This window comes from Miscanthus floridulus, chromosome 18 (genome assembly GCF_019320115.1).
Source record: "Miscanthus floridulus cultivar M001 chromosome 18, ASM1932011v1, whole genome shotgun sequence".
Taxonomy (NCBI): domain Eukaryota; kingdom Viridiplantae; phylum Streptophyta; class Magnoliopsida; order Poales; family Poaceae; genus Miscanthus; species Miscanthus floridulus.
The window spans coordinates 26,227,383-26,242,708 of NC_089597.1; the positions used below are offsets into that span (position 1 = coordinate 26,227,383).

General features: G+C 41.7%; 2 protein-coding genes across 4 annotated transcripts; both read right to left on the reverse strand.

The window, feature by feature from the left end:
• Positions 1-105: 105 nt before the first annotated feature.
• On the reverse strand, positions 106-4,526 carry LOC136519572 (uncharacterized). Of its 2 annotated transcripts, XR_010774980.1 has the most exons (11): positions 4,075-4,526; positions 3,098-3,234; positions 2,798-2,971; positions 1,896-2,132; positions 1,725-1,825; positions 1,559-1,631; positions 1,406-1,474; positions 1,210-1,317; positions 882-1,007; positions 611-690; positions 319-456 (listed from the first exon to the last, which is right to left on the reverse strand). XR_010774980.1 is itself a non-coding variant. In XM_066512956.1 (10 exons), exons 1-10 carry the CDS (start codon positions 4,421-4,423, stop codon positions 262-264), a joined length of 1,569 nt encoding a protein of 522 aa, XP_066369053.1. In that variant the 5' UTR covers positions 4,424-4,522; the 3' UTR covers positions 106-261. The 2 variants fall into 2 exon arrangements, 1 of the variants encoding a protein (XP_066369053.1); XM_066512956.1 differs by lacking the exon at positions 611-690 and having other exon boundaries at positions 106-456; positions 4,075-4,522.
• A 662-nt stretch (positions 4,527-5,188) lies between these two features.
• On the reverse strand, positions 5,189-14,682 carry LOC136520375 (E4 SUMO-protein ligase PIAL2-like). Of its 2 annotated transcripts, XR_010775228.1 has the most exons (17): positions 14,385-14,682; positions 14,148-14,220; positions 13,752-13,817; positions 13,216-13,281; positions 12,999-13,081; positions 12,361-12,412; positions 12,125-12,190; positions 11,313-11,380; positions 11,183-11,231; positions 10,997-11,081; positions 10,806-10,904; positions 8,976-9,027; positions 8,094-8,145; positions 7,898-8,014; positions 6,963-7,826; positions 6,263-6,373; positions 5,950-6,067 (listed from the first exon to the last, which is right to left on the reverse strand). XR_010775228.1 is itself a non-coding variant. In XM_066513872.1 (16 exons), the coding sequence occupies exons 1-16, from the start codon at positions 14,594-14,596 to the stop codon at positions 5,486-5,488; spliced, it is 2,586 nt and encodes an 861-aa protein (XP_066369969.1). In that variant the 5' UTR covers positions 14,597-14,682; the 3' UTR covers positions 5,189-5,485. The 2 variants fall into 2 exon arrangements, 1 of the variants encoding a protein (XP_066369969.1); XM_066513872.1 differs by lacking the exon at positions 6,263-6,373 and having other exon boundaries at positions 5,189-6,067.
• Positions 14,683-15,326: the final 644 nt, after the last annotated feature.

A 15,326-nucleotide genomic window follows, 5' to 3' on the forward strand; every position in this document is an offset into this window, starting at 1 on the left:
ATCTGTTTGGACTTTGGACACAAATGTTTATGAACATTTCATATTACTGCTCAGAAGTCAAAACGTGTCTGGCGAGCAGACCAATTTCAAAATGTTAAACATTATATTCGTGAAATGTTTACAAGGGATGTCATAAACATTATTCATTTGTTCACTTTAATTTACAAGAAATCAAAAGGACCTCATTATTTGCTCATTTCAATCATAGTAAATTCAGCTCAACTGATTCTCGAACCTACATAGTAGGGTTTGAAAAAACAGCTAAAACAAAGGCTTCTTGCCGTTCAGAAGAGCCATGAGATGCTCGAAGACATGCGAGCCGCCGTCGCGGATGCCTGAGTGCATGTACTCGTTGGTCACCCAGAGCCGGATCCCCGCTATCTGGGAGGCGGTCTCCTTGGCGATGTTGAAGTTAACGTACATGTCCTCGTAGTATACCGCGGCTGCGACCGGAACCTGCAGGATGCCATTGCGATGAACAAACTAATAAGCATACCCAACACCCCACACCCACTAATTTTCTAAAATTATATAAAACGTGTATAACAGGCAACAGCATATGCAACTGAAATTCTTAATAGTACGCTAGACTCGTCTGGAGACTCCGCACCCTTCATGGGAATTCAGATGCTAAAGTTGCTTAGAAAGGATTCCAAGTGCTTAACAAGCTGCAATCCAGACCGGAGTCAGCTGGAAATACAACAACAACAACATAGTCTTTCAGTCCCAAGCAAGTTGGGATAGACTAAAGTTGAAACCCACTAAGAGCCCAAGTCACGGAGTCAGCTGGAAATATTGAATTGTTTTTTTTTTCTGGACTTTAAGTAATATGATCATGTATATTATGTCAACTTCTTTTATTGTTACAAAGAAGAAGGTACCTTATTGTTGTTCAACACGCTGACATCATATAGTGGAGGCCAGTCTTCCTTCTCAGCCAACAAATGGGCAGCATCCTTTAGGTCTCGTAGAGCAGGGATCTCATCAAACAAGCAAGGAAACACCATCTGCGCAATAAAAATTGAATGCAGGTAATATAGAGAATTTTAGGGAAGCGTATGTAAAAAAAATGTAGTCAGATGGCTGACAGCTTCTGCTTATAGTTTGTCTCAAGATGAAAGAATAACACATGGCAGGTTATTGACATTGCACAAGCTCCTTTTTAACTTGATTTTACCCAAGGGTTCAGCAGGATGTCTAAACAAGTACCTCTCCAGTAAAATACACAGCATGGCCTTCTTCTGTAGCTTTAATAGGATCAAACAAACTTCCATATTCACCATGAATCTTTTCAGCAGACCATTTTGATGAAGAGCCCTGAATCCATGACCATAAACAAAATAAGACTTCAGGAGTGTTGTCGTACCATGACATAGTAAGTACTAGTCTAAGGTTCACAAGTTACCTCACAGTAGATAGACTCATGCAGGAGGGCATATAGAGGATTTTGATCAAAACCTAACCACATTTCAAACTAGAGAATATAATGTTAGGTTATCAGCATTGTAAATATTAAAATGTAAACACTGTACAACATTAAGAGTAATAGAGATTTCACCTCTTTTAAGAAGTAATAGCTAATGCTCTTTTTAGCTCCAGCGACAAGTACAGGATCCCACACCCTCTCAAGCCTGCACTGGACAAAATAGCAAGAAATGGTGCAGATCAGATAGATTGTGTTCTTCCCTCGAATCGTGAATGAGAAGATCAACCGTATTTCTTACAGATAATGCAGCCTTTCAAATCCACCACCAGAACCCAGACCTGACAATCCAAGACACTGCAGCATCTTAGGGGTTAACCGGCCACCAGATGGAAGAAGAACCTGCAAAAGGAGTGCTGCATAAGAACAAGTTTCCAACATCACAGATATATTGACTGTTAAAATGACTTACCCCTCCCCCTTCAGATTCACTTAAGTATCTTACAACCTCATGAACGACTTGTATATCTTGGGGATACCTCTTATAGTACTTCTCGTTTTGCTGTTGAACCTGTTTAAAGCAGGCTCTGTACACCATATCTGCAGTGCAAGGCTCTCCCAGTGGTGGAAGCCCTCCAGTCAAAAGAACAGATTTCAGGCCTTCTGGAGCAAAACTCAAATATGTAACAGCACAAAATCCACCATAACTCTGCAATTAAGAACATGTAGATGGTGCCATAAGCAGAGTGCTACATCCCCAAAAGAATACATGACTTTGTGAATGAAGAACAATAACTAAACACTGTGTCTTTTTAAGGCTTTATCTACAGAGGAGCAAAGTACAGACAAGTTAGCCTTACCTTTCATGCCCCCATGTCTTTTCACATACTTAATTGATGTTAACTACTAACAAAAAATCATCAACCTTATTTCCACTATTAAGGTTGATGATTTTTTGTTAGTTGTTAACATCAATTAAGTATGTGAAAAGACATGGGGGCATGAAAGGTAAGTATGTGAAAAATCATCAACCTTATTAGAAGGGCGGGCCTGGTGCAAGCGGTAGAGTCTTACCGCCTGTGACCGGAAGGTCCCGGGTTCGAGTCGTGGTCTCCTCGCATTGCACAAGCGAGGGTAAGGCTTGCCACTAACACCCTTCCCCAGACCCCGCACAGAGCGGGAGCTCTCTGCACTGGGTACGCCCTTTTTTTATTTCCACTATTAGAAGTTCAGAATCAAGTTGAGGAGCATTTGTCCCATAGTACAAATACTTCTTCTGTTGAAATATTTAATAGAGAAGAGATAGATACATACATGTCCCTAAAAGCTTATGATGATACCATTGATCTACTAAGTGTGTGTCAGATAGCATACCTGTCCTAGGACTGTCCAAGGCTTGGCATCAGGTACAAGACGTACACGAATAAATTCTGCATCCTTAACTATATTATCCGCCCTGAAATGCTTCAGGTACTCCACCTGCTTTGCAGAAGATTTAATTTGCGAAAGAGATGATGGAGTCAACGGTGTGGACAATCCTGTTCCCCGCTGAAAACAGGAAGGATGTCAACACAAGACAATCCAAGGGGAAGGGGAGAACGAACAAGGACGGAGAGAACTCAGGATCTACCCAAGAAATTCTACCGTGCACAAATTCTACTGTGCATTCTTTACCTGATCTAGCAGCACAACGCGGTGGTCTTCACAAGCTTTCTTTAACCACCCACCTGCTTCCGTGGGACGGGGGCTCTCAAATCCAGGCCCTCCTTGTAGGTACAACAAATAAGGCAGAGATACATCTTCTTTCCCAGCTGGAACAGTTCAAACATGAGGGTCATTAATATTTTTAATAACTACAGAAGCACTAAAGCACGTAGTGATTCCAGCTCTCAGCTGGAACAGTTCAAACATGAGGGTCATTAATATTTTTAATAACTACAGAAGCACTAAAGCACGTAGTGATTCCAGCTCTCCCAACATGATAGGATAAATTCACATACATACAAGCCTAAACCAGTAGATACATCAGCTAAATTGGTACTGTTTGGTTCAATGAGTGGTAATGTGAGTGGAAATGGAATCAAATAACAGTGTAAACACAGTTGGGATGTTGATTACGCTCTGTGCATGGAAATGGAAATGGAACCGATTACAGAGTAGGAAGCAAACATATGTAAAGGTAATGAATGCCCTCTGTAATGAGTTTGCGTTACAATTTAGAGAACCAAACAGCATGTAAATTGTTTCATGAAGTGACTTCACCAAAGCTAAGTCTTTTTTTCTCCTTCACATTTGCAGGTTGCGACATCGTTTACACAATTTCATTGGTGGCGACAAGTTCTCCAAATTAAACAAATTTGCTCCTAGTTTGTCAGAAACATATACCAAAAATTAAGTTAAGCAGGCTGGCCTGAGGCAGTAGCACCGATAAGCCGCTGCCATGATTCTTGATTCATGTCCAAATCTAGTGAAATACGTCCGTACTTCCCAAACAACACACCTACACATCGTTCCAATTTCTACCGAAACATACGTGACCAACGTAACACACCCACACATGCATCCAGCAGAAACTACAGGCCCAACACTAACACTGCGCGGACGGTGGATCGCAGTCGGGTGAGGAGGGGAAGCAGGCAAGCGCGACCTACCGGCGACGACCTCGCGCGCGAAGACGGTGATGGTGTCCCCTCGGTCGGGACTGGAGTGATCGAGGGGGACGGCGAACCGGTGGTCGCGGAGGCTGAGGCCCGGCACCGCGTACCACGCGCCGGCCTCGTGCTCCGTCCTCTGCGCCGCCGCCGCTAACGACGACATGGCCGCCGCCGCTCTCCTCGGCGCCGGGATCCGGTACGACGAGAACCGGAGGCAAACGGCGGCGGGGACGCGGAGGAAGGGGAACGCCGGGTGGCGGCGACGCGGGAGCGGGAGCGCCGCGGCGGCGGGGACAGCTGTGGCGGTGGCGATGGCGGCCGCGCAACGGAGTCTCGCTGCGGCCATGCGGGGCGGCCGTCGATCCGATATATAGCGGGTGGGATCAGGCGGATGCCAGCACCTATTTGACTGACGTCACAACTCGCACGAGCCGGAAACAGCAGCCTTACGTCTACATGCTAGTGAAGTGATACGGGCACATTTTTGGAAACCACTATGAACTAGTTGTGCAAGTGAAATTAAATTTGTTCCGCCTTTTTTTGGTCTCTATTTGTGTCTCCAGCTTTGCCTGTGCAAGCTTTCATGCGAATTACTGAGTTTGATCTTCACCGTTCTGGCAAAACTGACAAGGGCATGATCGGTTCCAAGGGAATGACTCTCCTTGAAAAGATTCCTGACTGGATTAGTTATCTAATTTGTATAAGCTTCATCAGCCGGAATCATTCACCGAACGAGCCCCAAATCGGAACGCAGACGGGGCAACCGGTACAGCAAATTTAAAAACGATTCCGGCAATTCTTGGCAACCGATACAGCAAATTTAAAAACGATTCCGGCAATTATGGGAAGCGAAGGACAGATTTAAGGCAAACAACAAAGCTATACGAAAACTATAGCGCAGTCTGTCTTTGAAATATACTTTGATAAAGAAAGCACAACTGGATACTACTTGACTGGTTACTTCATTTCCTTCGTCGCACCAGCACAGTAACGAAAGCATATACACTAGTTCATATGCGCTAGTTAACCGTTTATTTTCACTTATTTTCACTAGCACATGAATCGGTTCAATCACAGGAAAAACATTGGATAAAAATTCCCACAGTCCAAATTAGGTCTAAAAGTGATTGATTACCTGATACTACTAATTTAACATCATCATAGTTCTCTTTACAGCACTGGTCGTATGCTACGCTGCCAACTATAGTAGCTGATTACCAACAGGTGTGTGCTAGAACCGGTTACAAACAGGTGCGTGGTAGATAAGCCAAGCACTATCACTACTCCTACACAAACTTAGATCATCATAGTGCCGAAACACGAGCCAAAAGAATCAAGTAAAATCTCTTGATAAATTAGCTGCCCAAGTCCTGCTTGATAATTAACACAACACCGCAATGCCCGGCAGTTACTGAGGCCTTCGCGCGCCAGAAGTGCTGGGAGGCCGAGGCTGGCCCTGCTGCTGCTCAGACTGGCCCCGATAGTGCCGAATCGCAGAACTGTAAGCATTGCCTGTCAGACTCCCTCTCATCTGTCCGGAGGGGCGCCAGCTCTCATCCACAGGGAGCTCTGGTGGAAGACCATGTGGAGATCCAGCCTGCGGTGTGCTTGGAACAGTGGGTGGTACACTAGGCTGTTGCAGATGTGGTGGCGCCCGCTGTAGAGGCGAAGGACTTCCTGACCGTGGCACTGGTTGCGATCTCGGTGCCTGGCTTTGCTGCGCGGGAAAGAGATGGCTTTGGATGTCTGCTTGGGTTGGTCGGACATGTGCAGCAGAGGTAGTTTGGCCTGCGGCAGCCAGTGCCGTTTGGTTCATGTTCATCCGTGTGTGCCTCAGTTGATCGAGAGTCGGAGTCTGTTGCATAGGTCTGTAGGCGTTCGCTCCTCCAGCCTGTCCTGAAATTGCTGGTGGTGGTCGTGCACCCATGAGGTGTGGCGCAGGCAGACCAACAAGTCGACTGGGTAGATGGCTCGATGTGTTGCGAATGTCCTGCCAACAATTATGATTATGTCAATGCATGTTGCTACTATGATATATAGTAAAAAAATAGTAAAGACCCTTTCGCCCTGTCATAGACTGTCACTGGCTGCTGGTGCTGGACTCAGTCAACAGACATAAATGCTTCTTATTATATGCTGACGGCAATACATAGCAAACTAGTGTGTGATTCTTATTAGTTGTTACCAGTTTCTATGGTTCCTTTGACCCCCTTTTTCTGAATATGCAAGAAAACTGTCATTGTAGGAAGGCTTGTAGTTGTAGTCTTGTAGGGATACAACACTCCACATACCACCACTGCTGCAACAATTTCTTTGGTCAGTTAGTAAGGAGTTTGTGTTAGTATCATTATCTTCCAGTTGAATTAGGCCAAGGGTTGTCATTCGCTTCCTCTGGGATTTCATTAAAATACTATGTGTAAATTATTACTGTTATGCTAATATTTCAGGTGTTATGCAGATTTTCTCAAAAAGAAAAAGAAAAAACAATTCAAGCTAGTTGCAATGTGGCCTGACATACAAGTAAGAGGAAGATGAACTAGCTCTGTTGGTTGAGGGAGTAGATGTATACCCAGACCACCCCAGGTTTAAGTCCAGGTCCTTGTCGAGGCAAATTTGGGTGCCTATTTTCTTCTTAATAAAATGCCACCTAGTTCCTCCTAGGTTGATCTAGTTTTTTTTTCAATACAAGTATCTAACAACTAATGCAGATGGAATGATGCATTTGAAATACCTTCACTATCCTAGCTCGGATGCACTCTTAGCCTTTCCACTTATCACAGAATATACTGGTTGCAACTTTCAAGGTGACTACTGGAAAATAGTTATAATATCTTATGTTTGATGCTAGTACAGATGATAACACAGTGACTTGAAAAGATGATTACCCGTGCCGTTGACTGTAGGTGCAATGACGCAGCAGCACTAGGAGTCCTTGGTAATGGCCCACTACCACTGTTCATTGGAGCAATGACACTGTCTGGATTCGTCACTTGATGTGTTTGGTAAGTGGAAGAAGATGGACTAGATAGCGGGATAGGAGGTGGACAATTGAGGATATTTGGCTGCAACCTTGTTGATGACCCAGGATTCTGTTGTGGAACTGCCAATGCCTGGACTCCTACTGGCTCTCTCCTGGGATTTCTAGGTATAGGAAGCCTTCTCACTTCTGATCCATGTACTGGACCTACTTGTGCCGGCAACTGTACAGTTCCACAATGTGTTTCCTGTGAAACATGTTGCATGCCAGATGTTGAAGTAGAGGTTTCAAGAGAAGGAGAGACAGCATCTGTGATAACAGAGCGCAGAACATTTTGAGGTAGAATAGATTCCAAGGTACCAAATGAACTTGAGCCCAGCCCACTAGTAGGTGGTAGTAACAAATTTTGACGAGAAGTGAAAGCCATGTTGCTTCCCCCATTATTTCCATCCACTCGATACAGATCTTCTGTCTGGACTGCCATAGGGAGATCTGTAAGATAGTCTGACACAGACAAATCTTGACTATTCAACAGAGGCTTAGTATCTTCTAGAGCCGATACCCAATCCATTTGCAAATCACCATCGTCATTGCCATTTATCAGATCTATGACATCTGAAGAAGGTGAATCAGTTTCTATAGAATCTCCAGTCTGCTGAATGGCATCACCTCTATGTCTATCAGATTTTTCATCCTGAGCTGGATCAGCTTTCCAAGATCCATCAGCAAATACAAGGACACCAGTGACATCATCACCAGTCTCTTCTAGTATCTGAGTTCAAAGGAAAAGGGAGGTCAGATAGAAAAAATGAGATGAAAAAATATGCGCAAAATGTAACTTGCCTTCACCATCTTTTGGTCAATACGTAGGTCAGTGAAGCTTGAAGAGGTGTTACAGTATGGACAGCGCCAGTTTGGCTTTCTCGAGTTCATCTCCATGTAATTATCATAATCAAAACACTAAACAATACAACTATGTTATCATTTTGCAATAAAAAATTACAGAATCAATATAAACAAGGCAAGATTAAATAAATACCTGATAGTGCTTGCAAAGACGCCCTTTGATAGGAGTTTTTATGCGCCTAAAACTGCGACAAGAGAAGGCAAAGAAAAATTAAGTTCGACATCAAAAGGCAGATCATTAGTATTTTAGAACCAAATATATTAAATCCATTAGTATATGTCAAGCAGATATCAAAATTTCAAAATGTTACCCAACTATCTAAAATTTATCGAGTGAGAGTGACAGACAAAGCCAGAAAGTTGTTACATTGTGAATGTATGGTCCAGTATTAAATTGGAGGCTGAGTGTAGTCATAGTCATTGCAATCATATGGGTTCAACACATGATTATTTCTTTTGCACTCTTTCCATCACCAACCATATGCAGAATTTTTCCATTCCCAACTAAGTAGACACTAAGAAAGATTAGTTGTTCATCTAAAACAAAGATTATTTATCCTCAAGGTAAAGGTACCCTGTCCTTTCTAGCAAAAATCCATTTAGACCTAGTCGGTCATAAGTAGTTCCTCTACATATATGTTTAGGGCATGTTTGGTAGAGCTCCTCCTGCATAGATTCTCTGTGGAAGTTGATTCTCTGAGAGAAGTTAGTCTCTAACTGAAAATGTTTCTCTATGATTATCTAGGATAAACTCTATGCGTACAGTGACTTTGTGCGTGGAGTGAATCAGGAAAAGCTACTTTTTTCAGCTCCCAGCCCAATAGTTCATTTCAGAGAATCACTTCACAACATAGAATCACTTCTCAGTAACACCCTGTTTGGCAGAGCTGGATTCAGCCTGGAAGCTACTCTGGGAGCTCTGCCAAACAGGCCCTATATGCATAAGACTTCACAACATACAATGTTCGAAAATTGGTACAGTAAAGCCTATTCCATGAAAAGTGCAACACAGTACCTTATAGGACAATTTAGAGAAACTCTTGATGGTCCCTCAAGTACATCAGAATCTACAAAGAGATCAGTACACATCATAACTATAATGAAGGAAATTATTCAAAAGTCATCAAAGTGAAAATGCATATACTGTATAAACTACTGTCATACAATACATCGATCATGGAAAACGTATTCCTTACAATTCAAATTATGGCCACACTACATGAAGACAATAGATACAGGAGAACGGGCAATGTCAAAACTCCAAACTTCAACTTTTACTAATCTTGAAATTAGAATTACAATAAGAAAAAGGACTCACAAAGTTTAACTCTTACTATCACTACAAAAATTTCACGCAAGCAAAACATATTATTTTGAACAGGAAAGCAAGACATGATACCAAAAAAAGTATGGAAATGCTATCAACAAATAAACATAGTTATTAAAACTGGACAGACTGGTAGCAGAACTGAAGCCAGGTTCAGCACGATTCATGTCATCAGATAGATCTTGTGCTTAAGCCATTTTTTAAAGCAAAGTATCACAGAGCCATCTGATTTTGCATGAACCGACTGAAACGATCAGCAGAAAATTGGGGTTTTGGTACTTCGATGCAACCACACTGACCACGTCACCAAGGCAAGTATACTTGGTAGTTGGTACTAAGAGAACTGGTCGTTGGAGAGGAAAACTGTTGAACCTGCCTGAGCAGATCAATTACCTATCCAGCTTCAATAACTATGCAAATAAGCCCCTTGTCTTATGGGTTGTTAGCAGATGATCCGGCTTTTTTGTATCACCTTTCCATGTCGTTTCATAGGTTCATCTGCTTACAAGCATGGCATCTCACAAGATAAACTGATTGTTCAATACAAGCTAGTTATTTCAGTTTTATGGATCAACAAAACTGAACTTTACAGATTTCATGTGCCCATGGGAAGAACTAGAGCAAAAACACAAGTCTATTTTGCGTAGGGCAAAAAAACCAAGTCTCTAAAAAGCTGCAGGATATCACAAACAGACAGAAACCAAGTCTCTAAAAAGCTGCAGGATATCACAAACAGACAGAAAGTCAAGTGTATGCCAAAAACCAAATATATAGTCAGTTTAAACAAGTAAACTATACAAGTAACTGTCCACCTTCAAACTGAGTCCAGCCCCTATCACTTTACAGGGAAACTGAATCCAGTTCCAGACACCAGGCTCATTTTTTACATGCCTCATGATCATGCAGAACATCACAATCAATCTTGGGTACTACCTCCATCGAAAAAAGCTTGATGTTTCAGTTTTGTCCTAAGAGGCAAACTATCTAAAGTTTGACCGGCTTTATACAATACAATATTAATGTTTATATTACCAAATAAGTATCGTTAGTTTCGTCATGGAATGTATTTTAATAGCATATATATTTGGTGCCATAATGTTGACAATTTTATCTATAAATTTCATCAAACTTAAGATAGTTAGACTTACGACAAAACAAAAACATCAAGTTTTTTGGGACGGAGCAGTCAATTATTCACAACATAAGGTCAAACAAAAAGAAAGGGGCAGATAGACGATGCTGAAAGAACTCAAAAGGTGTAGCAAGCATTAAATAATTATAGGAGTAAAAATGATAGTCTATTTCCAAAAAAAGAAAATAACATAAAAAAAATGTAATGTCAGTGGGTATGAAGAATCAAACACAAGTTTAAATGGATCTACATGTACATTTCAATCGAGAGACTACAAAATGCCATTTAAAAAAATATTTCAGTTTCAGTCAAGAAACCAGACGCATAGCATAAAATATACTGAACATGCACTCTGCACTGAAAGAACTGAAATGAATTTCACCTACCTGCAGGATAAACAGTGATAGGTTGCGCATAGTCATCCAGTTTTGGAGCACTGAAGGATGTCAAATCGTTCACAAATGCTACAGCTATGATATAATTAGCTGCAAAATTAAAACCAAAAGGCGTAAATAAACAATTGGGGCAGATGGGCAGATTGGTGTATAGTTATAAAGTACATGGTGACCAAGTATACCATTAAAGTATCCAACAGCTTGGATAATGTTAGCCCCATATTTGAGCATTTTGGTGATATCAGTAGGGAACTGGGGTCCTGGTTCCTGTTTGAAATGCACGAGTTGAGTTTTCCAATTAAAAAGACGAAGCTTAACCAGAGGTTACAGAAGGCATGGAAGCCAGGATAATGTAACGGGGCACTAACCATTGAAACATTAGTCCTCCTGTCCACACCCCTCCCATTGACCAAAAAGCTGAACAGAAAAAAGGATCACTCATATTTCTTGGGTTAACATTAGCAGGTGCTGAGCATCAAAGCAGAGAAAGAAACGAACCTCACATGTGGTGGGCTTGAAACACATGACGAGGCATCTAAATTTTCCTTGTGTACGACAATTAGTCTCTGGGAAAAAAAAGTAAGACAATCAGTTAAGTTACTTACAGAACCTACCTGTAAAAAAAACTAAATAAACGGTCCTGAACTTCAGTCACAAGTATGCCCCAAACTGCAATTAGTACAATGTACAAAAACAAATATATACTTGGACACGACAAGTGTCGGCTCATAGATAGTCCTTGCATTAGTAAGCGTAGAGGCAAACTCTATGCAACCAGTAGTTTTCAAACTAGTGCAGGTAGTCAACAGTCTTCTGGCTTCTATAGTTTGAAACAGATATCATCGGTAATGCATTCAATTAAGAAGATATTTAAGCAAGCTAGATGCTTTCTTTCGTATTACCAGGGAAAGCAAGTGGATAGCAAACATAAACATTTATGCACCCAAAATTACGATCTCCAATATGCAGTAACTTTACAAGAGATCAATGCAGAGTGCACTGTGAAAATAGTGTCAATTACCGTCTCATATGAAACTAAATGTTCAAAAAAGAACGTCATGCTACACGAAGTTATCATGTGAACACAGTGCACAGACCTAATAGAGTTGTGGTTTGTTCAATTCACGTTTGATAAAAAAATAGGCAATAAAGTACAAAAATTTAGCAGCTGAAACACTAGCATCAGTACACAAACAATTAAAATAACAGTGAAGTAACTTGCTGAAAACGCCCATTAGCTAACAATAATGTTTTGCCTGCTGAATATGCATGCCATAACATTTGTTCCCTGAGTCCCCAACTATACTTACAATCTTTTCATCTCGAGATAGGTTCCTCTCAATAAAGAAGTCAGCCATTAATATATCATAGCCAACCTACATAGGGTAGACAAAAATATCAAAATCATGTGTTCAAAGATAAAACAATTTTTTATCATTAATCAAGAATGCCACAGCATATGATGATTTCCAAATTAGATAAAAGCTGACATAGTGAATGATCAACTTTTACTAGGTATTCAGCTTTAAGTTAAAAGAGTAACTACCTTTGCTTCAATAGAAGTGATTAGGCGCTCAAACTTCAACCGAGGGTAATACCTATAAAATATAAGTATAAATAAACAACAGGACATGTTTGAACAGATAGCTTGTGCTATAGCTCTAATCTATGATTCAGGATTTCAACCTGCTGAGTTGCTGACATGATTTAATCAAAGAGTTATTCCAATTAACCTTTCACATATTTAACCAAATTATTGAGACTGGTGCAGATTCAAATTCAGCAGTTTCAAAAAAAAGAAGTAATCACCAGCTCTATGTAAACATGAATATAGTATTCTAGTTTTTTTAATCAAAATACCGTATTAAATATCAGGGATATCTTTGGATTGAAACAAGGATAGAAATCCACATGTCCATCCATGACCTAGGAAAGCATGCAATCGTATTTTGTACTCTAGTTGAGTTTTGTATCTTGGCTTGTTTTTATTCTAAATTGTGTATATTATGGAAAAATATGCAATGCTAACGGCAAGTTTTCATTTCATTTTTAAGCACACACATTTTGGATTTCAAAAATCAGATATTGAGGGTTCACAGCCACTTGAACTAAAATATTTTGCCCAGTAAAAAAATATTAATACATTTTTTTAATATGTAGACATTTCATAGTATAATAGCGTGCCTTGGCATTATTTGTGATATAATTTCAAGCACAGTGCTGTCACTAGCTGCCTGGCCTGTGGATGTGCAGAAGTTGCCAGAGAGCTGCATACCAAGGGGAAAAACACAAATAGTCAAGGTATTGTCTGAAGGCCGTCCCACCACAAGAATGGGCCCAAAAAGACGAAAAACTGCTCATGGAAAAGTAAATATAAAAATAAAAAATATTATGTGCGCACCTCATTGGCCATTCTGAAAATGTCTCTGGAATCTGCAGGTTGAAACCAATTATTGGAACAAGCATTCTGCAAAACAGCCAGTGTAAATTACTACCTTAACATTGTTGGTAGATTAACCTGCACATTATGCTGGAACAATAACCTCAAAAGCAGATTGTATAGCTTGGATATAGTTATATATTTACATGCTAAGGAGCCTGTGACATGGAACAACCCCCACTCCTTGTTCCAGGAACTTCGGCCCGAAACAAGGAACAGAATGCTGATATGAATGCTGGTGCATTGTTGACTTGACAACCACCAGCCCACCAGGATTAAAATAGATAAGTTACTGAAAATGTACAGTTATGGAACAGATTATTCATTTCAAACGCTACAAGTATGTGTATGTTGGGAACTCTGATTAGCAAATAAAACGACTTTTGAAAAATTAGGTTGAAAGTAGCAGTTCTTTTCCAATAAAAAATTTGGTTCCAGTTGAAAAATTAGCAACTATGTGACATCTCATATAAAACTGACAAGGAACGAAACTTTACCTTGCACGATATCACTAGTACCATAAGCGATGATTGTATAAACATTTCTCTCCTCAGGTCATATACCTGGCCAACAATGGTAGATTTAAGATCAACATCAAAGAACAATTGGCGGCCAAACCTCAATTTGTGAACAAATTATACGATCCCCCGTAATGTGAGTCAAACAGAGTTGAAGCCTTCAAGGTCAAACCTGGTAATCCTACTCAGGGGCGGATATGGGCCTAGTGCCATGGCCAAAAAATCTCTTATAGTGGACTATTAGCTTCTCAGCGCAAAAAAATACCAATTTACCATAACCACTAGATCACTATTTTAACCAAGTATACATACATCAATCAGGTACCATTCTCCAAAAAAAAAAGACTGATACAAGGTGAGAGCAAACAGCATTACCTTTCTCAGAATGTCGGGTATGTCACCGGCCATCTGAGGAATATTACCAGCTGAGACCGCGAAGTCAATCCCTCTGCATGCGCGAAACACGAAATGTGAGTAGGCCGTCGATGAACAGCGCGGCAGGCATAAAACCCTAACCACAAAGGGGACTCGAAGGGGGCGAGGGACGGGGGGCGCGGGAGCGGCGGGAACCCTAGGAAACTCGGAATCGCAAGAGGCGGTGCGGAGGCGCACCTGGCAAACGCGTAGATGAGGTGGGCGAACTCGGCCATTGGAGGGACGTTCATGCCGCGCAGGTGGGCCTTGAGGCGGTCGCCGATCGCCTGCAGGCGGATTGCGTTCACGGACAGCGCCTTCTGCTGCTGTTCCTTGTGTTGCTGGTGCTGTTGCTGCTGGAGCGGCGTCGGCGGAGTCGGGTGAGGCGCCGTAGCGGCGGCGGTCGCCATCACCCGAGGGTTTTGCGCGGCCCCGGAGCGCGAGCGGCGGGGGAGCTGGGCGGATGCTTTTTGGCTACCGGCTGATACAAGAAAGAGGAAAAGGATTAGTAGCGCCATTCGGTTAGGTGGTTGACACTTAACAGTTGGTGCAGCAATCAGTGGGAAGGATAATTAATGGAGGGAAAATCAAAAGCCCTGAGGAGTGAGGACTGACGAGTAAACTTTTTGCCATAAAAAACGAGTAAATTTTTCACTGTTGTAATATGATTCTTCCTTCTTTTTTTTCTTTTCGAACTTTGTTTCGGTTGGTGTAATGTTATAATCTAATTCAGTTGGGTAGGTCACGCACTCACATTCCAAAGGAGTAACACACAACGTTTATTGGAGTACTCCATGGCTCCATGCCTCATCCCATATTAGATAACGTTTTAGATCCGTTTAGATGCGAGAATCACAATCACTAGCTGACATGGTGGTTTCACACAAAATCGTTTCAGATTTGACACACATATTTTTTTTTCGAATTATATGTATCGGGTTTATAAACCGGGGGTCTCTAATCGACCTGCTTCTCAGTAAAAAGCTCGGCTCAGCAGACGACGTTGCGGATGACGCGTAACTCCTGGACCGGCCCAGATACCTAACGATAGGCCGGAAGAGTGATCCAGTCTTCGACCAAAAGTCCTCTGACTCCGACCCGCCTCTCCGACCGAAGGACCTGGCCAAGGAGGGCGACACT

Excerpts from the sequence above, each read along its gene's own strand:
- LOC136520375 (XM_066513872.1), bottom strand. The coding sequence starts at position 14,596 with ATGGCGACCGCCGCCGCTACGGCGCCTCACCCGACTCCGCCGACGCCG. Across the intron at positions 9,028-10,805 it reads TATCACTGTTTATCCTGCAG|ATTCTGATGTACTTGAGGGA; the intron begins GTAGGTGAAATT and ends ATCTCTTTGTAG. Across the intron at positions 8,015-8,093 it reads GTCTTTGCAAGCACTATCAG|TGTTTTGATTATGATAATTA; the intron begins GTATTTATTTAA and ends TGTATTGTTTAG.
- LOC136519572 (XM_066512956.1), bottom strand. The coding sequence starts at position 4,423 with ATGGCCGCAGCGAGACTCCGTTGCGCGGCCGCCATCGCCACCGCCACA. Across the intron at positions 3,235-4,074 it reads CGCGCGCGAGGTCGTCGCCG|CTGGGAAAGAAGATGTATCT; the intron begins GTAGGTCGCGCT and ends GAACTGTTCCAG. Across the intron at positions 457-881 it reads GCGTGTTGAACAACAATAAG|GTTCCGGTCGCAGCCGCGGT; the intron begins GTACCTTCTTCT and ends GGCATCCTGCAG.